At 38.0% G+C, this 25,396-nt stretch overlaps 1 protein-coding gene across 6 annotated transcripts in view; it reads right to left on the bottom strand.

Moving 5' to 3' along the window:
- Positions 1-504: 504 nt before the first annotated feature.
- Positions 505-25,396, bottom strand: part of LOC126213426 (zinc finger protein 431-like) — a 177,401-nt gene continuing 152,509 nt past the window's right edge. The window contains exons 4-7 of one of the 6 annotated variants that reach the window (XM_049941171.1): positions 24,380-24,635; positions 18,362-18,443; positions 974-1,170; positions 505-814 (exon numbers count right to left, since the gene is read on the bottom strand). In XM_049941171.1, coding sequence (XP_049797128.1) covers positions 661-814; positions 974-1,170; positions 18,362-18,443; positions 24,380-24,635 — 689 coding nt within the window. In that variant the 3' untranslated portion in view covers positions 505-660. Of the gene's footprint in view, positions 1,171-14,399; positions 18,444-24,379; positions 24,636-25,396 lie in introns of those variants that run through there. The other 5 variants (XM_049941169.1, XM_049941170.1, XM_049941167.1 and 2 more) reach the window with 5 other exon arrangements.

The raw sequence follows: 25,396 nt of genomic DNA, 5'->3' as shown, positions 1-25,396 counted from the left end.
CTGGAGCACACACACACTGCGGTAAACTGGAAGATTTTAACTCAGTCAGTCGAGAAATGGCGAGCAGACAAGACGACACAATCGCGTTAGTCGGTTTGTTAGTGGCCACGAAATGTAAAAGGAAGCAAAAACGAAAAACGTGGTGTAAAGAGTTGTTTACAAAGAGAAATGAATACACTCATACGAAATTAGTAAAAGAGTTATGTTCAGAACCTTCAGATTATCGTAATTATTTGCGGATGACTGAAGACGTCTACCAAAAACTATTGTCGCTTGTGACTCCTTTAGTACAAAGGAAAATACAGTTATGAGAACTTCTATTTCTGCCCATGAAAGACTGACAGCTACTCTAAGATTTCTTGCAATTGGTCGATCGTATGAATGTCTAAAATATTCTACTATAATATCACCCCAAGCTCTTGGCAAAATAATTCGAGGGACATGTGATGCTATTTACAATGTGCTGAAAGGAGTGTATCTTCAGGTATGTATAATAAACACACATTTTTTAAATTCTTTTATTCTTAGTAACTCTCTACAATTCAAAGACAAAATTTCAACTGAAGCATAATAATGAATAATACATTAAATTTGAAAATAATTGAAAATTTGGTATTACTCGTCAATTGAAACCATAGAATAATTAAAAATGCCCAAACATCAAATATTATTATAGGTAGCTAAGTAAGTAGCTGCTGAGTGTGGAAGAGGAAGCTCTTGATTGGTTACGAATTCTGCAGGTGCTGTTTGTTGCGTAAACTGATGATATGACGTAGCTGCAGTAGGACTTGGTGAGCTCGTACTTGAGCTGGAACTGGTTAGATATTCGGAGCTGTATGAACTCGTTGGCACGTTAAGCATTCTCATTTTAGCTTCATATAGGAAATCATCGACTATTTTTTCAACAATCAGACGCTGGCGTTTTTCCAGTGTCCTCATTCTCATTGCAATAGATTTTTTCAGTAGATCATACCTGTCATCTTGGGGCGAAGGCTTTTTAAAATGATCTCTCACTGATAGCAGAACGTCATTGGTCAGTTCCACACTTTTCCTCCTTTTTGCAAAATTTGGTCGTGATATCGGGAGTTCTTTGGAATTTTGAGGACTCTCGTTTGTCTCTGAGGGTTTTTCACTGATGGGTGTCTGTGGAGCAACATCATCGATTCCATCCTGAAAGAAGCATATTATTAGACCCTAAAAGTCATTTACTCTGATTTTATTTATTATATCAGGAATATAATTTAAAATAAGACAAAACTATAAGATGAAAGCAACACAAACCTTCTTTAAAAACTATTAAACAGTTAGTTTCACTGTAGTATTTTAAAATTCTGTTTCTTATTTTCTTTATAACCAAACTTTTTAAACAAGCATTGATTTTGTGTTATTTTCATTTTGATTGTAACAGTAAATTTATAAAGCCTGTTGCAATCAACACCGCTATAAATCCACATTGTAAAAAATATTATTAATTTACTGTTGTTTCAGTTTCCTGACTTGGCTGAGAAATGGAAAGTTATTGCTAAAACATTTGAAGATAGATGGAATTTCTCACATTGTCTTGGTGCCATGGACGGTAAACATATAGACATAGTTCCCCCAGCGAATTCCGGATCTTTTTACTTCACCTACAGAGGCAGACACAGTATGATAGTTCTTGCAATAGTGGATGCTAAGAATCGGTTCCTTCTCGTGAATTTTGGAACTAATAGATGTGTTTCTGATGGAGGCATTCTTCAGAATACAAAATTTTATGAAAAGTTAGAGAGTAACGAGCTCAAACTTCCAGAGCCATGCAATGTTACAGAAAATTTAGAAAATATTCCTTATGTTTTTGTAGCTGATGACGCCTTTCCTCTTACACTTAATATTATGAAGCCTTTTCGACAAGCACAACTAGATTCAGCTAGTAAAGAAATTTGCAACTACCACATTTCAAGAGCAAGACACGTTGTCGAAAATTGTTTTGGAATACTTGCATCCACATTTCGTATATTCCATACTCAAATCAATGTGGAACCAGAGAACATAATGAAAGTGGTGACGGCAACTAGTGCATTGCATAATTGTTTTGATGGAACAATATCCAGGCTTTTACGCTCATCCAAACAGTACCTATCAGGAGACGTACGATGCACTACTGCCATTACAGGTTTGGATACCTCGGAAACAAATATGATCGCACTGAAACGTCAGAACCACGGGAACATAACGTCTGCTGCTAAACAGCTTAGAAATGGGTTCACTTCATACTTCATGAATGAAGGCAAAGTTCCATTGCAAGACACTAGGGTTCATCTAAACAAAAAATAGACAAAAAAAAGAAATTTGGCCACAGTATGTTATTAATTCATACAGTAAAAACATTTTCCATTAATATTAATAAAAATGTTAACTCTAAATATAACCTTTACATTTGTATATACAAAATGTAGTTTAATTAAATAAAGTGTATGAGTATTATAAATAATTTGAGTACTTACTTCATCGATCTCACATTCATCCTCGTCATCCAAGTTTGACACAGACGCACAAGGAGTATCTTGATCACCAAGAAAATCGAACAAATCTAAGTACCACAATTTTGATGTGTAGATGTTGTCTGTTAAAGCTCCAGATTTCATTGACATATAACGTTTCTTCTTTTCTTTACATACATTACTTCTTAAATTATTTATTTTTTTCACTACAGATTGCTTTGTAGCGTCGGGTTCTAAGTCCTTCAATTTAATAACAAGTCGTTCATAGGCTGCACCTCTCTTTTCACGGTCGTGGTACTCTTTACTTTTCACCTGCCACAGACAAGGCTCCAACCGATACATTTCGATAAACTCTTCTATCAGTTGGTTCCGTTTCCGATTTGAAATATTGAGTAGAAGAGTTGAGCAGTACAGCGCATGTAGCCACTAGTTAACACTGTTGTGCACGTAAATACAAAGACAACAGGGGCTCTCTACTCAAGGAGCTAACCCCAGCTAACCATACACCTGTACAGTCGTGCCGGAGTGACACACACACACACACACACACACACACACACACACACACACACACACACACACTCAGGTCTACACGCCTGCTGCGCAGGTAGAAAGAATTGAATTTTGATTCTTCTTCGGTCGCCTGCACAGGTCGCTATGCCTGTACAGTTTGGCCTGAACTGACTGGCACACATGCTCCAGTTTAACTGTACAGGTTTACCTGACATGTGCACTGGAACGTGTGTGGCAGACCTTAGTGACATCTCTGAACAGTCAAAGGGACTGTGTGATATAATATCAACAGTCAAAAGGACTGTGTGATATAATATCAACAGGCAACGTCTATCTTCAGAAGTTCTGGGATGATGAAAAACTTTTTTTGATGTGTGTATATTTGATTAAAAAAATATTCCTAGTTTGAGGATATCGACGAGTTACCTAGCCAGCTGACATTCCAGACTAAAAATGGTGTTAATTACAGGTCTTGAAGCGGTTACTGTTTATGTATCTTGAATATATCCTGTAGGGAGGTAGCACTGATCGACTGCTTTGTTACAGTCACATGCTTTTCTGATTTGTCCCTGTCTCTACCAATATACATCTTTACCCACAATGAACGACTCTACTTTGCATTTATACTCAACTTGAGACATTGCATCAGTGGTTATATCCCTATCTGCCCAATTACAGAGGGGCTCCATTTTCACCTAACCTTTTCTTAATAATTTTAACCATCTGTTGGTTATCTTTAGTATGATGATAAGAGAAGATATTGTAGACTAACGTATTGTGGACCAATCTTGGGTAAAGCACGTATGTGACTGAGAGCCTTAAATGTTATACCTCCATATTTTATTCCCAAGAACAATGGACAACACTTCATGCATGGAGACTGATCAGTTTAACCTATGGTGATAAAGGTGTTTATCAGATTAAGTGTGTAGTATGTGACTGCAAATATGTAGGCCAAATGAGAATAAGCTTCCATATCAAACAAACAGCACGGTGTAGTGAATAATCCTGTCAGCCATTTCTCTGTACTTATCATTTAATAACCATAGCTTACAGGATTTTAGGGAAGAAAACTTACATATACAGCCTACAGGTCTGATGCTTAACATCTTGAAATAAAATGAAACCGTAAAATGCAAAGCTAAATATCCAGGAAGAACCTTTAATGAGCAATCTAAATTAAGGCATTATGGCATGTTTAATAATTGTATACACTGTTTTCAAAGGATTGCATACTGATAGAAGAACCCATACACTTTATAAAGCATAAGAGGTGGCATTTAGATTCACATTGTCATATTTTTACACTTGCTTCTGCCACCTGTCACCTCCCTGGTGCTCACACTAGTTCTCTCTTCCACAACAGGGTGTGATAATATGCACGAAAGCAAAACACTGAGGTTTTGTACTATGTATACAATACATAGTTACAGTGCTTTATCCATAGTGTTTGATCTTACCCATGAGATGGCACCCAAAGTTCAATCACTTGCATTGAATTTACACAGCCCACCATATTGCAATTTAACATTGGTGTGCAGCTGGTATGGTGTTCTGGATGGACCTCTATGCAGCACTTCTTTTAATGTCAGTACGTCAATGTCTGGTTACCTCATTTTATGTGGGCACATGTTTTTGACGTCCTTAACTTGCAACTACAGTAACTTTGTACTGGATGGGAGAGGCCTTATTTTAGTCAAAATTTTAATTTTTTAAAGTTTCGTTCTTTATACAGGCAAACTGTGTTAGACTGCTGAGCCATGCTTCGACAGAGATTGCTGGTCTGGTATCAGTTACCACTGGATATGGTCACCAGCCAACAGTTTGTCCATGTGGATATCATTCTCACAGCGAGAATGCTAACAAGACAATGCTCAGGTGAAGCGTTGTCACAGGGGAACACTTCTAGAAAACCTCCATTCTTCTCTTGGGCAATATGCCCCTCAGTCTGTTAGCGGCCTCCGAAGCACCACTTGTATCCGTTAGAGCTAGATTTCAGAAATAAAAATCCGACAGTTGTTTTGAACCACACTCCATTGGTCTCTTTTGAACAATTGTGTCTACTTTCATGCACTCCCAGATGCTCGCATTGTAAAATCGCCTTGCCCTCCCAAATTCCTTGTGCTGGTGTCAGCTGCAGGATTCGAACACCATCCATTTCTACATACGAGTGTTTTGTTTTGCAGATGGACGTTACGTCTTTACATCTATGTTAGGGAACTATCTGCAGGACGTTAGTGCATAGCAACGCTTTACTGTCCTAGACACGTGATTAACTCTGCCAGACTACGCTTACATCGTTTCCTCAACCTTTCCTGTCCACATATGCTGCGCTATATGAAAACTCGCGTGGGCTGACACCCCCTAACGTTCTGGCCACAGGCAGCCCCTTTTCAACACATACATCTCCTCTAGGCTGCACTACCATCACATACAGTAATATTAACGTAGAATGGAAACATAACATTTGAAAAATAATTTAAAAAATAAAATAAGGGGACTGAACTCATGAGTCAAGTGAATAACTTCTGTCTTAAGAACTTGAGGTTTGCTGATGAACTACCCGTATTTCTAAACATATTGTTCCTACACTATTCTACATCATCCATATTTGGATGTGTGTGCCTCGACAATCCTAAGTCAATGCATACCCATGTGGATGGTCACAGCCATCTTTCTTTTCTTTTTATTTTTTTCCTTACATATATACGTTTTCCTTAATTAAATGTGTATGTGTCTATTACTATCTATAACTGAGGAAATGCTTCATGTGACCTGTGGACATTATTTTGATACTCAAGAGTGTCAATTTTATCTTGTAGACTGGAAGTTAAGCAGTTACCTTTTGGATATCTGATGTGCTATCATATTAACTTTAGGCCAGATATTTTGGTCACTTACAATTGTTTACAGACCGCATTCAATTGTCTACAATCTCTCTCTACCTGAAAAGAGGGGGCACCTGAGTACGACATGATAGGTGTAACATTCCTTTCCACATTCACAGATTCAAATGTCACTGCATCCCACACAGTGCAGATGTTTGGGATATGGACCATGACCTGTTAACAAGTTCACCATACCTCGAGTAGAGGAAATGTCATGCAATCTGAACTTGTTCCTGATGCTTGGGAACATGTCGTAAATGCGCCTTGTAGTGCTCCTAGTGTGCCAATCAGACTTCTATATGTCTAACTTCCAGGCTCATAAATGTCTTATCAGTAATGCACATTCCTGTGATCTTGTACACATGATCATATTGCTCACATCCCAACCAATGCAGCATTGCCCTGTAACATACCACGAAATCCATCGGATATATCCCAAGGATCACCAGTAAACCTTCCACTGGTGTACTGCGAAAGGCACCAGTGAGCCTCAGAAGTAAGCACCCCTGAATTCGTTTCAGTATTGTTTTGTTGCTATCTTGTTTAAGGCGATGAACCCAGACACTGGCAGTGAAGCCAACAATGGCGTTCAAGTTATCTTCGTGATATGACCATACCACATTGAATGGTAATTTATAGTCAATAATATCACACAGGTAATCCATACTTTTCGCCGCTTTCTGAGTAACAGATTTTAAGTATTGTATAGTTCCTTTTCTTGTCTTGAAGAATGAATAATAATCTACAAACAGTGCCGTGTTTTACAGGTATTCCGCCGCGCCTCAGAGGATTCCTGTAAAGACAAAGTCTTCCCTTTGGAAGAATGTATGACTTTTTATGAACAGCTACAGTCAGTTTGTTGCTATTGTACCAATGCTGCATCTGAGCGAGCACATCATTCGCCTTTTACTCAAGTCTCCACCCTGAAGTCTGCAGACGCAACTACTAGGATGTCATCATGTGACAAAATCTTCAATATCATCTGCATCAGATGTAACAAGTTTCAATACTAAGATTGCGCAACAGTGGACCACTTATGGTGCCTTGAGGATAGTCCTTGGTAATCTCTTTAATTACCTTACTCTGAAGCCCTAGTATTCGATTTAGAAGAGCAACATTCCGACAAATGAGAAGACAGCTACTACAGAGACCATTTATCCATTATAAGGCAAAATCCGAATGAAGATCTTGAAGATTTTGTTGGCTGAATACAAGCAGTCATATGGCACATGTGTGTCCAGATGGGAAGCCACATGTCATGACATGTTAATTGAGGGAGCGGGAGCCAGAACAATTGACGTCTTCATGTGCAGAATAAATCTGCAGATATGTAGTGGAGTAAATGTGGCCTTACCTACTCGACTACCTGAGGCATTAAGACTGACACCGTTATGCAAGCAGGCTGCAAGGTTCGGTCCTGCTCTGTCGCAAAGCAATAAGCTGCACCACATCTTTGCAAATGACACGAATTGCATACACTGTGGGAAGCCAATGACACTGGTGAGTGCTGTCACACATTGTGGTAGGACATGCACGTAATGCCTACCCACAAGATCACAGACAGAATCCTCAATAGCGAAATTCTCCACGCGATAATAGACAAAATGTGATTACACAGTGGGGAAATGACCAGGGGCTAGGTTCCACCATCTATCCTCCCTGTTACATAAGTAATGTGTCCAGCCTAAGACAAAAGTGTAAATGGGGAGGGGGGGGGGCTAATACAATTGTGGAAGGCGGTATCAGAGGAAGGACTGTCAAAGTGCCTGCAGATACAGCAGCTCAGATGAGTGCATTATTTGTTTCTCTTAATGACAAGAATGTGCTTAAACTATTGTGTTGTAATAGTAATAAACTAAGAGAAGAAGTAATAGTGCCTGCCAGAACATGTTTTATAAACTTGCAAATAGATGGTACGAATTATGGTCTTGATAGGCAAGTGGTAAGAAGACGCAGAAGGGATTTCGGTGTCATTCTAGGGAATGATTCTGAACACAGATACTGGGTGGTGGTAGATTACAGGACGAATATTGTTCGATTCTATGCGTTGAAATGCAAGCAGTAAACAAGGTAACCGCCATTGCTACTTACCCTTAACCCCACATCGACTTAATACTGAACAGACTGGGGAACTGTAGGTTCACTACCTTTTATATGTATTCTAATTACCACCAAATTCCGATCACACCATAAAAAATCGCAATTGTTGTTCTATGAATGTTGTATGAGTTTTTACACTCTTTAAGCCTTAGAAATGCGCCTGCCACTTTCCAAAGATACGCCGAGTTCTTGTTAAGATGATTGAAGACTACAATTTCTTTAGTGTATTTGGATGATGTTTTCGAGGACTACTTAGGAACACTTGATGGGACTGAGGTACATTTTATCTAGGTTACAGTATACACATTTGAATTTAAAGTGGTTTTCTGCAGAGTCACAGGTTAAGTACCTGAGATATAATATCAGGTCAGATGAGGTTAAGCCAGATCTGCAAGTTTTCCTGGCCTCACTAATTATCATCATTTTGTGAAACATTATGCTATGACAGCAAAACGATTAAGTAAGTTGCTACAGAAAGGTGCAATGCTCGAGTGGACACAAGGATTTGAATTGGCTATGAGGAAACTTAAATATGTTTTGACAAGTTCACAATTATTAATATATACAGGCTATGAAAAGCCTTTTATCCTTTGAACAGATGCCTCAAATATGCTATCAGGGCTGTTCTTTGTCAGGACTATAATGATATAATGGTGAGGGCTATGCTTTTAGACAGCTGAACAAAGCATGACCAATGACAGTACTACTGACAAAGAACTGGTAGCACTTATATTCTGGGTGAACTATTTCAGATGTTCTTTGTATAAGAGAAAATTCACTGTGTTCCCTGATTATACTGCTCATTTGTACCTGCTCAGTTTAAAGGACCCCAGTAGTCATTTAAGTCATCGGGCATTAAAACTATCAAAATAGGATTATGAAGTATGCCACAAATCATGCTGTTCACACCTCAGTGCTGTTGCATTAAGCCATAAGGTCAAAATGATTCAGATTGTCAATGTCTTAATAGAAGAACCGAGAGATGCAGAATGTCACCAGTCGAATTCTCTTCCAGATTTGGTCACAGTTGATTGTATTCTATGCCACATAACTCCCCAGGGCAACAAAGTCTTAATTCCACGAAGAGTTACAAGCATGTATAATAGCTCAGTGTCACGACAGTTTGCAGGCATGTCCCACCACTCCATCTACAGGCCACAAGTGGCCCATTGGGACCATCCAACCGCCGTGTCATCCTCAGAGGAGGATGCAGATAGGATGGGCTTGGGATCAGCACACCACTCTCCCGGCCATTATGATGGTATTCTTGACCAAAGCAGGCATGTCATAATAGACAAAAACCTATGAATGCCAGAATGGACACACAGTACTGGTGGAAAGATAGACAGACTGATGTAAAGATAGACAGACTGATGTTCAGAAGTACATACGAAACTACTTGCCTTGTGGTCAGATGTCCATCCCACCATGAACTTAAATTGACTTGCCGAAACCTCCATATGCTATAAACCCATTTCAAAATGTTGCATTAGCTATTGTCAGACCATTCCCACAGAGTACACAAAACAAATATATCGTATCTATCACTGATCTTTTTCTGTATATCTAATTCTAATAAAAGTTGCAGGTATGACTGCAGGAGCAGTTGCAAGTGCCTTTGTCTATAGATTATTTTTATCATTAGGAAGTTCTGACGCTATTTTGCCTAATCAGAGGACTAATTTCATGTCCAGTTTGTTTTTACAAGTTTACAAATCGCTATGAGAAAACTGAGAATCACTCCTTTTCATCCAAAAGCTAATGACCACCTGAAATGTGTTTATCAAAGAACAGTTCAGATGTTGTCTTACTATTTAAACCACTCAGTGACTGGAACCGGTAGGTCATCTATGTAGCTTCTGCATAAAATAGTGATATACACAAATCATCTAGGTGTACATCCTAAGAGGTAGTATATGGACAGCCTATGAGCTCCCCATTTGAACTTGGTAACTTTTGACGTGGTAAAGCAACATAAATGTAAAACTACCCTGAAACAGTACAAATGAAGTAAGAAAGGGGCTGTGCTTCCTCAGTATAAGCCTGGGGACTTAGTTTTGCTTCGTAACCCCATGATTAAGAAAGAAGACTAAGAAATTCATGCCTCAATATGAAAGCCCTTATTCCATCATACAAGTCACCACACCTGTTAATAAAGATATTCACTGTGTGACTATACAGTGGTAGTGCATTCTGACTGGTTACAGCCATTCCATGGTCAAGCTCTGCCACCCTCTGCAGCGTCACTTAGTCCAGCTCAAAATAATTGATGAGAAGGTACAAGTACCAACATGCAGAAATACAGGAAAAAATGACAAGTTCCTGTCAGCATGTCCTCCGTATGCTCTGAGAAATAAGCACACTTATTCCTTGAAGTCATGTCATTAAGACATTGTTTGCCTGAACGAATTTCATGTGGTATTTTATTCTGTGCAAAAGTGATTTCACCATGTGAAGAAATGTATTTTATTGATACTTTTGTGAATAATAATTTTATTGTTCAGTCAGTCATTTTGAGTTTTAGTGCAAACAAATTGTGCTAAACTGGAAAACCATCTCCAGTTGAGGCTAGTTTACTGTTTTCCTTCTGTGGAAAAATCTTGAAATTTCTGGTAAGTTCCTATGGGACCAAACTGCTGAGGTCATCAGTCCCTAGGGTTACACACTACTTAATCTAACTTAAGCCAACCTACGCTAAAAACACACACACACACACACACACACACACACACACACACACACACACACACACACACACACACACACACACACACACACACACACACACACAAAGGACTCTAACCTCTGACGAGGGGAGTGAACCGTGACTAGATGCCTCAGACCACACGGCTAACCCATGTGGCTTTTCCTTTTCTGGTTTTTCTATATAGAAAGCCACAACAATTGCTTTCTCAAATAGAAGTGCGCCTTGCTGTATCAATAGTTACTGCATATTAACAGCAAAGTAACGAGAGCAGTGATAAAGTGATGTAGATGAATAATGTGTGACCAGAAGTAACTGCTTGTACAGTGGACTAGATCTTAGACAGATCAGTTGCTTTATAATGATAATGAAGCAGTAAAAGAGAATTTGAGGGACTATTATTCAACATCACAAGGTTACTATGTTACTCAGTAAAGCTTTAGATGTTCCTTTAAGTGAGAAATGTAATGTGGTGACACATGAAATAACTGTTAGCTTTGCGTTATATGCACTAAAGATTTTACATAATGTGAAATGGCCTTTTAACTAAAACATTTACACTATTGTAATCGAAGTTTAATCAATACTAGGTTAACGTGAGATGAGGATTAAATTTTTGAGGTAGAAGAATGTTTTACTTCACCAGTTGATAAGCAATGTTACAGTGAAATAGATAATTAGCGACATCAAGTACCAAAGTTTCTTTCCAGTAGCTGCTATTAATGGACTACTAATGTAATGGTTTCTTTACAGCAATACATATTTATCTCTGCCCACGTTTCTTTCAGAAAACTCCTACACAAAACAGTTATATTTTCACTGATCATCAGTTATCATGCTATAGCCTCTTTACTATCAGAATTCATTGTTTTCTTGTCCACGATGGGCAAGTAAGCTATTTCACTAAATCCATGAGAAAAGTGAGTACCTTTATATAACTGAAGAACCAAATTTGTGACAACGAGAGAACCTCTATATGAAATATTTGGAGTTAACACTGACGACTACTTCATACATTGAGTAGCTTAGAGATGTCATGTACTTGGCACACTGGTCTTACATCTGTAAACCACAGTTATTTGAAATTACGTGACTCTTGTAGTATACACTAGGGTAAAGTGATATGCTATAAAACAGTAGCATCTGGAATGTGTGTTAACCTTTTTTAAACAATGAATAGCTCAGAATACAACACTTTACTAGTAGTCAAGCCAACACGTGCATAATGTGCAGCATACGTCACTGTTTGGCCAAAACTTTGTACGTCATATGATATTTATTCTTTGTATGTAAAGGATAACACAACAAAATTAAGTCATCTTCCTAATTTATGGTGGAATTTATCGTATCTTTTGTGCATTGATCTTGTGAAACAAGCTGTTTATGGTTATGAACTTTGCCATAAGTCACTGCTACATGTCAAGACCACATATCCAGCATGACAAAAATATAGGGTGTAACAGATAGTTTGGAAAAAAAGCAAGCATAGAGAATTATAAAAGAAACGTTTAAGGACTGGAATGTTGCGCAGGGAACCACTCACCAAAGACACGAATTATGTACTAATGACCCCATGTAGTTACCAGACAATGGTACTTGAAAGGCACAGAGGGTGTTGAATGTAGTTTCCCAGTAATGATTTGCAAATGGTAACGCTGAATTATGTCCAGTTCTATATGATGTTAAGAGACAAACTATTTTCGAACAGCAGTAGCACATTCACTGTCATCTGGATGAATAAGAATTACTTATGGTTTTGCAAAGAAGGGTAGATGCATTGACTGACATAATTGCACAGTGATGGGCTAACTGCTCTTGTCACTGCTGCAGTTACTCTGAAAGCATGCCACTCATAAATGTTCACTTGTGTTTCACTTAAAATTATTTAGAGTCCCTCCTTTTTACGTTTGGTGTTATATTTCTGCATTTTGTTTACTGTATTTGATGTGTGATAGAAAAGAGGTCATGACAGTCACTCTCCCCTGAGACTAGCTAATACCAGTATGTTAGTTTGTTGTACTAGTATGTGGTACATTACATTCCTTTAAGCTTCAACACTCTTCCATTTAAAATACTCTCATCAGTCAGTGTGCTCCATTCTTGTACAATAATGATTTTATTTCTTATTTACGGGTAACCCAGTGATTGTGATTTAATATCCAAATTGAGAAAAACTACTTATGTACATTACAGTGACACATGTTATCTCTCCAAACAGTATTGATATCATGAACTAGACCACATGTACTATGGCCATGTAATATAACACCATTTCTTAGTTGTGGTTATGCTTCTACTGCATCTGCCATTATTGAAATGTGTGAGCATAATTAAAGCTTGTTATTCTCACAAGACCTGTTTGTATTGCCGGTATTACACAATGTTAACGTGTGAGTGGACATCATTTTGATGCCACCCCAGAATATATGAGTCAATCCAGAGATGTACCATTTTGTTGTTAGACATGATAATGAAGATTATGCTAGCCTCCTTTAATCTGGCTATCTGCTAACCAATGCACGTGAAGTCATTAGCTCTGACCCACCACTGATAAGTCATGATACACAGACATCCTGTAGTCATATCTCATTGCAGTTATTTTCTTAACCCTTCCCTGTTATTCCTGTCCCTACTACTGTGTCTGTGAATCCTTTCTTCTTCCTCATCCTCCAAGGAGGGATTAATCCGAGCTCATCTGGACCATGTCACTCTCATAGTACCAGTTCCATCTCACTATTCCAGCCAATACTACAGAGGTATCACTCCTGCCTTGTTGCAATGCCTGTTTTATATTCTCCAAAGACTTACTGCATGGTATGAGCCACCTTTCAAGTGGTAAGTTAAGCAAGGAGTTAGTGTTATTTTCTAGAGAAATGATTCAGCATATCAGTAGTCACTAATTAAGAGTTTGAGCAATGATGGGAATACTGCTAAGCCCTTCATCTTAGCTCCCATTAAGCCTACATATGACTTATTCCCATCATCTTCCCATCATCTTGGCATGAATATGTTGCCAATGGGAATATCATCCCTCTGTTCATGTGTTTCACTAATTAGATTTTTGCCCTGTTCATTATGGATTCACCACTCCACAAATGAAATATCTGAAACCTTGATCATTCTTTTAAGATATTCTTATGTAAAGTTTCAGCAGCAACAGCACAAAGGTGATTCTAGCATGTTTCAAACTGCTTCCAGTATGAAACTTAATCTGAAAGATAATTTTAGTGCTATCTTTTACACTGTCTTTCTTTACAACCACTTAAATTTAACACAAGGATGTAAGATCATTAAACAATAATATAGTGTGGGAAAAAACCGAGTTGTGTTTTCCTTGTATTGAAAAATAATATGTAACATAAATGTATGTGGATTCTGTAATTATGAATAACCTACACAGCAGTTGTGGATGTCCTATCACAAAAAAGATGGATTAAAATGTAATCATGTCAGTACAGGGTGTAATAAATAAAGAGTAGCAAAACTGAACAGTACCAGTAAGTTAATGACAACTATCTTGAGTTGTTAAAGATATAATGGGACATACTAAACCACTTTCACCAAAAACAAACAGGTAGGAAATAAAAAAAATCATTCTGAAATTAAAAATTAAGCAGAAGCTCAGAACTCCAAACATATCATGTTTATTTACAGAAATTAAGAACAATATCCACAATGGAAACATCTTTGAAATATAATACAAGACACAATCAAAGAGAATGCTCACTTGATTTATTTATTCAGTACAATAAAAATTATTGATTTGGATTATATTCATGTATTGAGTTATCACATTCTGAGCTCCAAGTGTTGTTCTCACGTATATAAATAATGGTAATCAATCTATAACACCTAATGTTTACCTATTTCATTCTGTGTAGTGCTTACACAGTATTAAATGCTGAATAAATAATCGAGAGCTTTGGTGCATAACACTTATCTATATTACCTCTGAATCATGTACAGAGTTTTATGAAACAAAAAAATTTCACAAAAAAATATACCTATTGCACACTGGTGTAAATGGCAACCAAGCACAATGAATTTGTTAGATTACACATTTTTGCTTCTGACATGTTGATGCACTGATGAGGAAAAAGTCGAGTACACTGTCCACCAGAAGACTGAATGTCACTTGTTGTAGGCATGTGATGCAGTAAGTAAATCAGCCAATCAGAAATAAACAAGGATTCATTCTACCAATGAGATGGGTTGTGAACATGTAAACCCAATGACATAAGTGACTTTAGCAAAGGGCAAGTTGTTCTGGGATGACAACCCTGAAAGAGGTGAAAGTTGTTGGCTGGCTGTCTGCTACTGTTGTGAACACCTGTGGAAAGTGGCTGAAGGGTGATAAATCCATAACATGATGAACAGGTGTAATACATCCACACTTCTTCAGAAACTTGCCTGCTCTGTAAAGCTGGACAGGTACAATTTGTGGCATATATAATGATGGAAAACAATGGTGGTGCAGCCACACAAATTTTGCAACACACAATTCAGTGCACACTGCTGAATATGGAGCTACACAACATATGGCCACAGTGTGCTTCCATACTGATCCAACAAAACTTTCAGTTGCAATTGCAATGGCCAACAGATCATCAAGGCTCAACAGTACGTCAATGTAAAAACTGCCAGGATGGCAGCAGATGGAGGCAACATTATGCTATGGGGGCGTTCACCTGGGATCCTTTAGGATATCTGGTAGTAATCAAATGTATCACGACAGCTGTAGACTGTGAGACCTTTACTGTGACTGCATATATTTTTTCATGCCAAATGTGCTTTCCCGAAGTGCAGGCATCTTCCAGCAGGATAACTGTCCATGTCACATGACCAGTATCGCTACACAGTCGTCTGTGGTGCATAGTAAAATTGATGTCTCGACCACGCTATTTGCCTCATCTGAACCTGTGAAATACATCTGTGATATCAGGCGAAAGGTTTGCACCCAAAAAACTACAAGGGGAAAATTTACAGAAACTGATTAACCTATGTATAACTGATGCAACACTTCCAAAAACGTGTGAACGAGTTGTCAAGTCCATATCATGAGGAATTGTTGATGTATTGTGTTCTAAAGGTTGACAAACAAACTATTAAGCAGGTGATCATCAGATTTTGGTATATCAGCATATGTATGTTGCTATAACATATTTATTAATGGAGTAGTAGTACTAACAGAACATGGATGTACACACTATTAGTTACATATGCAGCAAATCCCTTGAGAAAGCATACCTAAGTAAAATAACTGCCATAATCATCGTTCTCTGGTAGAGAGTTTCGTAGCCTGGGTGAAGTATGTCCAATGAACGTATTTTTGCTGCCACTGTGCCTCTAATGCAGAGCGACGAGTATCACATGATGACTATCTTTCTAATAATAAACAGCAATCATAAAATCTCCTTGGCCTTACACTGAATACTACATGGTACTTATAATTACTGACACAGGTGAACAATTTATCACAATTCACAAACTTCTTGTTTCAAGTTTGATAAGAAAAATTGAGTTAACAACAAAAAGTTGATTTATTTTTCTGCAATATTTCACACTAAAGTTTCTTCACTTCTAAGGCTGCAGACTGGAGGTTTATATTGTCACACTATCTGATACCACTCAGTAATACACCTTACTGCACTTTTTTCACAACTCTAGCACATTTTAATGTAATTTAATGGGCATCACACTTGTATTGTCTTCCTGCTACATCTGTTATTTTATAGACGTTGAGGGCACCAGCCATGGAAACCGATTTCTTTGGACTAGCACTTTCTTGTGGCCTCTTTATGATGTGAAGTAATACATGTGTCTTGAGAGTACCCAATTGAGTGCAAGACACAGCATTTGACCCCACAAATATGATATCTGTGACTGAAGTTTCAATCACCTGATCTAGCAAATGATTTGCCTCAAATATCCCATTTGTAAGGCCTATTCCTGCCGTGAATGAAAGCTCGTCTGACATAGCAAGAGGTATCTCATTTGTCGGGCCTCTTTCTCGTGTGTATTATTGAATGCTGGTTGAGATTACAAGGCCTAGCAAAAGACTTGCCACATATATCACATTTGTAAGTTTTCTTTTCAGTTTGAATTAATGACTGTTTTAATAAATGTTTCTTTGTATGTTTCTTGAGGTCGCAAAACATAACAAAAGATTTGTCACAAATATCACATTTGTAGGGCCTATTACCAGTGTGTATTAATTTATGGCGGTTGAAATAACCTGAAGTAGCAAAAGATTTGCCACATATCTCACATTTGTGGGGTTTATGTCCACTGTGAATTAATGCATGTGTCTTGAAAGCCCACAACACAGCAAAGGACTTGCCACAAATATTGCATTTGTGAGGTTTACTTCCAGTGTGAATTAATGAATGCCTCTTGAGAGCACACAACAATGAAAAGGATTTCTCACAGACATCGCATTTGTGTGGTCTTTCTCCAGTGTGAACCACTGCATGGCTCTTTAGATTAGCCGACAGGGCAAAGGATTTGCCGCAGATATCACATTTGTGAGGTTTCTCTCCATTGTGAACTAATGTGTGTTTCTTGAGGGCGCTCCACACAGGAAATGATTTGCCACAAATATCACATTTGTGCGGCCTGTTTGAAGCGTGTATTAATTTGTGTCTGTTGAAATACGCTAAAGTAGCAAAATATTTGCCACAAATCTCACATTTGTGTGGTTTCATTCCAGTGTGAATTAATGCATGTGACTTGAGAGTACAGAGCAAAGTAAAGGATTTGCCACAAATATCGCACTTGTGAGGTTTCACTCTTGTGTGAATTAATGCATGCCTCTTGAGAGCACCCACCGCAACAAAGGATTTGCCACAAATATCGCAGTTGTGAGGTTTGTTTCCGGTATGTATTAACGAATGTGTCTTGAGAGTATCCAGCACACCAAAGGATTTGCCACAAATCGCACATTGGTACGGTTTCTCTCCAGTGTGGATTAATGAATGTCTTTTCAGAGTACCCAACAAAACAAACGACTTGCCACAAATATCACATTTGTGAGATTTCTTTCCAGTGTGAAATAATTTGTGTGCCTTGAGATAATGTGAGCTAGTAAAAGATTTGCCACACATATCACATTTGTGGGTTCTGTTTGTGGTAGGTACAACATTGCGGGCGCTGACATTAACACTTGTTGGTAAAGTTCCATAATCACCGGTTTTCTCTGCATCGTTTGCCATATCTGTGTTACATATGTCATTACAGGACTCGTTTGAAGCTTTCCAAGTTTCCTGATATGAATTCTGCTCATTGTGTTCTGTGACACAAACTTCTGGCTCACTATACAAAAAGATACTGCTTTGATACTCGTCACTACAGCCATATTTTTCATCGTTGCCAACAGTTATGACTTCATAATTCTCACTCGCTCTCAAATGTTTTTTCAAGCTTACATTACTGTGAAATACCTCACCACACCATTTACAAACATACAAAGGTGGTTGCACACCATCAATATGCATAAACACATGCATTATGAGTCTGTATTTTGAATGAAAGCTTTGTAGGCAGAAATTACAACTATATACAGGAAATTCCTTTTCCCTCATACCAGAATCATATCTGGTGCCAAATGAGCTATCCTCATTCACAGTTAATTCTTCTGCATGAATACCGCACTCATGTGTTGATTTCTCCCTACGTACCTCCAGCTCATCCTTGAGCAGTCCCTGGTGAAGAGTTTCTTCAAATGAAATGCCACAGCTCCCACCAGTACTCTGAATGAATCTGAAGAGTGAGGAGGAGAATGTTAATTATTGATATATATGAGACATACAAACCATATTTGAGCGTCCAGGACTGCAGGACACAAGTTGAAAATGCATAAGAAATAACATATTTAGTAAATGCTAGTGATTTAAAATCATAATATTCTACCAGAAGGAAAGAACTGATGAGGTAAAGGCGATTTAAAAAGATAGTAACCAGAGGAAATTCAATGTAGATTAACGTGAGGCTCTGCTGAGTTCATTTGGAATTTTTCGATAACAATTAAATTACAATCTTTTTAAAATATTGTGCTACAAGTTAACAGTCTACACCAATTTATTAATTGTATCAAAAATGTATCAGTTACATATTTAATTCAAAATTCTTAAGTTTAAGGTATTTTAGAATTAATAGAATTGATGAGTATGTATAATATTCCAACACTTTTTAGTGTTCATCTTCTATCATAATAGCTCTGTAAGTGCGTTTTCTATGTTTTGGGAACACTTTCACCTTTGGAAAGGAAGTGGTACAATTACCAATGATAAATTTATTTCAGCATGTAAAACAGAACTTCTTAGTTTGATTCCTAGTGAGTCAAGAATTAATGCAAGCTCCAATACTTTTATTGGGTATCAAGTATGGTTGCCCATCAGATGGATAATGACTGTTCACAAACAAAAATCAATGTCACGTCAATAAATACAAAAAAAAGAAGTTTCCATACTGATGAATGAATGTGAACGACACACAAATTACAGATGTTTTCAACCTAATTGTGTTCTTGGCACTGCAACTTACATGAAGCCTTCCACAAATAGAAATACTGTCTGGAAAGATGGAAACTGTATTTTCCAGTACATTTTGCAGTGACCATTTTTGAAAATTTGTAATGTTCCCAACATCTGGTCAACTGGCAATGCAGAACACCACTGACTGAAAGACACACGTATAAATGGCCACATCATCACCCATTCGACACAGTGCAGGCTGACGTATTGAGTGGCAGTGGTAAGAGCTAATGCATGAGCTACCCCTGTAGTATCTGGGTCCCATTATTCCACCTGTAATTAAACCCTTTCCCACAGAACAGAAATGTGTAATGCCTTTCCGGTTCCTAGTATGTTCATCATATTGGACATGAAAGATTACAAACTACTGACAGCATGCATGCTCCAGTGTTTTCCTTCTATTCTGATTGTAACTTTTGACTGTTCTGCATTCTGTTGGATGTATAGTTTAGTTTGGTATGGTATTTGGCAAATTTTGAGTGTTTTTAACTCTTAACTGGGATCATACTATTTTTTAACGTGAACAATATCATGGTGTACGCCAGAATAATGAAGAAAGAAATCCAAAAAATATGCAAGTAAGGTTTCAAATAAATACGTTTCTTAAAGTACTACAAATAGAACATAATTAAAAATTTTTAGCCATGCCAGTCTTTATTAACAACGAAGAACAAGAAACAATTTCTGGAAAACTTCAAGGATAAATAATTTTTGATTATTACCTCTTTTTAGTGGTCACAATCTAGGCATTACGTAAGTATTGATTCCTGGTGTCTCATAATCTGAACCTTTACCTCACATACCAGCAGTACTCGTGGCAGGTACATCTATGAACTATTCATACAGTGATGATGGAAGTGCACAAGTTTATCAACACACTGAAGCGTAGTACCGTATAACGATCCTGCCTTGGAGGCAGTTAAATGGGAGATGTGTCTCAGAGCTGGATAGTGACAGATGGTGATGCGAGACTGGACGCACACGTAGTTTATGTATCAGCCAATAGAGAACAGTATTGGATAGGGGGACTGTGATTTTAGTTTCGATTGTGACCATTAGAGTGCACTAAAGTAATAGAATGTTTTTCATAAACTGTTGTAGTATTTCATAAAGTGTTATTGTCTTTTTGTGTATGTAAAATGTTATAAATGTGTTTTAGCAGTATGAATGATGCGTGAGTGTGGATTAATGTTGATATGAAGATCATTGTTTACCGAGTTATGTAGTAGGATATAGTGTGGGAACATTTCTAAGAAATTTGGATATGGACAAAGGGGGTTTTTGTAGAATAGATTTGTAAAGTAAGTTTATGGTAAAGGGAAAGTTAATTCAGGTATAAATAACAATAGTAAATAACTTTGTGCATAAACAAAACTTCAGCATATTAGATAATTACGTCGGTAAAAAGTGCAGTCGTTAGGTTTACTAGTTTGCGATTGGTTATTGATGAAAAGCGCGGATTGACGCGGGAGAGTGTTCTTTTGGTATTGGATGTTGAATAAACTGACCAATGGTAAAGAAATATTCATCACGCGCCTTTCTCTGCTGGTAGAGAAGACCGAGTATTCTAGACGGGAGTCGAAGCCTAGCCATGAAAGAGATCAGATGTGTGTAGTAGTAGTTCCGATGGAAATGATAAGTTGCCGGATCTAGCAGTGTTTCATACATCAAAAGTGTTGGAAAGTGACGGCATAATTATTCCGATGTGTGTGTAGAAATTTCGGAATTTTTAAGTGAATTTTGTGACGAGAAATGACATATATTCCGTGTGGCGTATTGAGCAGGTTGGTGGTTAAAAACTGTGACTGCATTTCGTACCAACAGACTTAATATTTGGCGAGCGTTCTCAATCAAAAACAATTAGTATTTTTGTAGCTATTAAGTTTTCGGGAAATGCAACACCATAAACTTGCTAACGTGAGTGAAAGGGATTGTCAGTGACTGTGTTAAGACTAGCATGGGCTTGGCAGTGATACTGGTTCACCTAAGTTTCAGAATATATTGAGGACAAAATTTCCAACCTTTCATTTCTTGTTTCTACCGAAACGTAGATTAGTGACTTTAATTGCAGCCTGGTTCACGTCGAAGTACAGTAGGTTTCACTCGGCTTTCCTACTGATGGTCTGCTGAGACAATGTTCACAGGTAGGTGCAGGTTTGTCGTAAAGGGACAGAAAGAACCGCGCCGCCGCAACACATATTACAGTTTGGAGAGTAACACTGCTTATGGTTTACAATTAATCTGTTAAAATCTATGGCGCTATAGCTCTTACCTCTACTTTATTCCTTCCTTTGTTCTCTCGATTCTCAAACCAAACAGCTGTCATTATGAACAAAAACCATTTCTTATAGTACTGTGAAAAACATTACATCTGGTTCTCCCTACTAACGAAAGATTATCAATGTATTTGATGCCAGATTTGGAGACTGCTGTGAATTCAAGCAAGCCTGTTAAAGCTTTTATCTCAGAAACATCAATAGCATGCAAAGAAGGTATATTCTAGACAACATTTTAATAGTATCAAGATTTTGTTTCATTACTGGTGAATCTCATCTAAAATACATGGAGAGAAAGTATACCCTATTACTTGTTCAGCATCAGGATTCCTACGCAACGCATTACCACAAGTCACAGGGCAGGAATCTGCAAAGCAATATTAGATTGCCTTGGACAAACATTGGTTGGGATTGTGCATTTCTCGATTTGAATGTGCATCCCCTACCATAAAAGCAGGAATCATGATGATTATGTCCTCTGTTATCATGATCATCACCCAGTCCCTGTTCTGAATTTGTATCAACAATTTCTATCATGTAATATTGATGAATATCACTGTCATTCAGAATTTCGTAAATCATTCATCCAAAATATACGTTGAAGCATGGTTCACTTATCCTTAGAACTCAAGTCTGTCTAGGCTGGTTTGAATGGTGAGATGAACATGCCACACACCACATACTGTACAAGACACTGGCAGAAGCCACCATAACTATTACACTGTAATTATAACAACAGACTGTAGATAAGAACCCCTATTAAATAATAATCATAGAACTTGCATGGTATGTCTGCAAGACGTCATAGCGATTTTATTCTGAATTTACTGAAGGTCAAGTTGTCCAAACAGCATCCTGCTTTCATAACAAGAAGTCGATACTAGGTGTACCAAGTGGTTATAATTAAACCGATGGTGTCCCACGTGCTGCAATATGGGGTCTATACATTACAAGATGCTTAAACATTGTAGAGTGTTCAGTAATTGATGTCCTCACCAAGTATGCTCAAACTTATTGTTTCACTTTCTCCCAACAAATGAAAATACGGCGCTATAAAGAGTCAGAATGTGGTGTCACTGCAGGGAAAGGGGAGAAACGATCAGACGAACAATAAAGTTGGTTCTGGTATGTTTATTAGGACATGGTCAGAAGTTACAATGTGTTCAAGATGGTCTACTGATTCAGCAACATGCTGTACCCATAACATGACATGGCCAACAGTTGCTTGCAGCATGTCCAGTGTTATCAGAACGATTGTCATCATATGATATCTTCCTGATCAGGAGAATCTGCATACATGACTGATAAATCTTTGAGATATCCTAACAGCCACATCTTGCATGAATTTAGGTCAGGGGATCTCTAAGACCATTTATCTTCAAAAGGCCTAGATATAATGCAGATGATACTGAAGGTTTCATGAAGCATTTTTCGCTTCACAATTGACATGTCACCCCACCTTGCATCAAAATAATGGTGCAGACACTGTTTTGCTCTGGAAATGCTATTATCACGTGTTGGATAACAAGGTCCTTCAGATGTCCTTGTAAACCTAACAGGCCCACAAGGTGTAATCATCTCAGAAAAACCCTGAGAATGAGGGCACTTGTGAAACCGCACCACAGTCACGTAAGTGGATGTTCCTGCTCAACATTTGGGAGACAAACCCATATGGCACAGTTCTGTGAATTCACAGGCCTGTGAGGAGTCCATCCAAAGAATATTCCCCAGCTACACGTCATTGATTTCCACATGACAGAAAAGGAGGAGCAAAATCACAATGTTGTAGCCTATCTTGATACTTCTTCTAGAGCACATTTTGAGTCTTACGATGATCGTAATGTAGAATGTGCCACAAAATTTTCTGTACTGTTGGCCAGGGGGGCGGAGAGAGGGAAGGGGTGGAGGAGAGAGAGGGTGAGAGAGGTGGGGGGGAGGAGAGAGAGAGAGAGAGAGAGAGAGAGAGAGAGAGAGAGAGAGAGAGAGAGAGAGAGAGGAGAGAGAGAGAGAGAGAGATCTCCTCTGACAACTGTAGCACTTGCTGCAGAATTTGAGGCATCTGCAGCATGGTTGGCTGTAGCTAAGAGCAATTCCCTGCACCATTAAATTCACCTCTTTCTTCAAATTTCTTGATCGTACTCTGTAGCACATTTATTGACATGGGGCCTCCTCTGTCATTTATTTCAATGATATTCCTGCAATGCAGTGTGCTGCTATTGCTGCTGCTCTGATAAAACAACTGTACCAGCAGTGCACAGTGTTTCTTCTCAATAGCCACTTCATTACATATGGAAGACTTAAAACTTCTTAACTAGGGTGCATGCTCAGACAAGAAAAAAATTTCCCGAATATCCCTGTTACAAACACAGTTTTTAGGTTGAATAACTTTTTCCCTGATGAAAGTACATTTTCCCATCTTAACAAATAATACTGTTTCCCTAGGGGCTGTAAACCTCATCAGTCCTTTGAATGGTGATGGATTTATAAACCAGTATTGAAGATTCTGGCACTTAAGGATTCTCAACCTAGGAAAAAAAAGCGTTTTTGAAAGATCTTATATGCATGGAAACATGTACATTAGATATCACGAAAGTATGAACACAAATTCCACCAATTACACCACAGTAGCTCGAAAAGCACAGCAAACAAGATTGTGACGTGCTTTTGTTGGTCAAGCATAGCTCGTGACACGTGGTCTCACCAGCGAAAGACAGCAGATACTCAGAGCATTGGTTAATGTTATGAAGTCCGCCAATAACAAAATGGATGTTAAGCTGCACAAACACACAAACAGAAAAAGTTAATGGTTTAAATTAATGTACACACAGTAAAACCACAAGACAAGCTACGCTTTCACACATAATACTGACTGTCAAAAATCATTTACTGTTTTTCTGAGTGTGTGGTTAGGCACGATCCTAAGAGCACCAGCTTTAATTGCAACAGCTGAATATTTCCAACATGTACATTCATAAATTTCGCTGCTGTACATGTGACACTTCGTGGGTTACATGACTGAATCCATGTTCTGTAGAGTGCTTCAACGTTTCCCATTGTAGAGTTAGTTACATATGAAATCACTGAAGAGCTTCGTACTTTTCCTTGAAAGACAAATATACTTTCTGCCAGCATTATGGCACAATCTGTAATCAATGAAAGAACTAAAATAAATGTGACAGATTAAACTCAAAACTTGCACTTTTTTGCAAGCTACCTTTTTAAGATATATCAAACAAGTGTGGCATCAAAATTTTAAGTAATGACATAAATGGGTGGTCTTCTGGCCCCTACATTTTTCTGGGTGGCAGGTCCTCAGCATTAAGTTTTGAAGGAGAGTCTAATGCTTTGTGATTTAAGAAAATCATCGCCCATTCTCACAAGTAACATCATTTTGCACAGAAGGGAATTTACTTTGACAGTAATGCTTCTGAAACCAACATTCGAAATAGTTTTCCCATGACGTTTTAGAAATCTAACCAGTTGTGACGTCACACTCATCAAAACAAGGCCCAGGAATGAGGCATATTGAAAGCAATTTGTTGTTACAGAGTATTGCAAAGTCTTTAATGAGTTGTTTAATGGTTGTGTGTGCAGTGTTTCGTTGTTGTAAATGGCGTTTTCTCTTCGCAACTCAAGTTTTATTTTGGTATTATTCTCTCGTTTGGGTCATTCCATGTCAAATCAACCAATTGTACCACATGATTTGAACCATGACCTCTCAGATTTGGATTTTTTTTAGGTAATGTACACCAGTTTAAATTTCAAATTTTTCTGACCTTTAGTTTTTGAGTTTCCACAGCTTTACTTCTGCCAGTATAAAAAAAACCTCTGTTTTTGATCAATAGATGATTTGTTTTAAAATGCTGTAGCTCAAAAACTATACACACTAGAGAGCTCAAACTTT

This window comes from Schistocerca nitens, chromosome 11, assembly GCF_023898315.1.
Source record: "Schistocerca nitens isolate TAMUIC-IGC-003100 chromosome 11, iqSchNite1.1, whole genome shotgun sequence".
In the NCBI taxonomy this organism is placed as follows: domain Eukaryota; kingdom Metazoa; phylum Arthropoda; class Insecta; order Orthoptera; family Acrididae; genus Schistocerca; species Schistocerca nitens.
The sequence above is the reverse complement of the archived record's forward strand: the minus strand, read 5'-3'. Positions and strand labels throughout refer to the sequence as shown.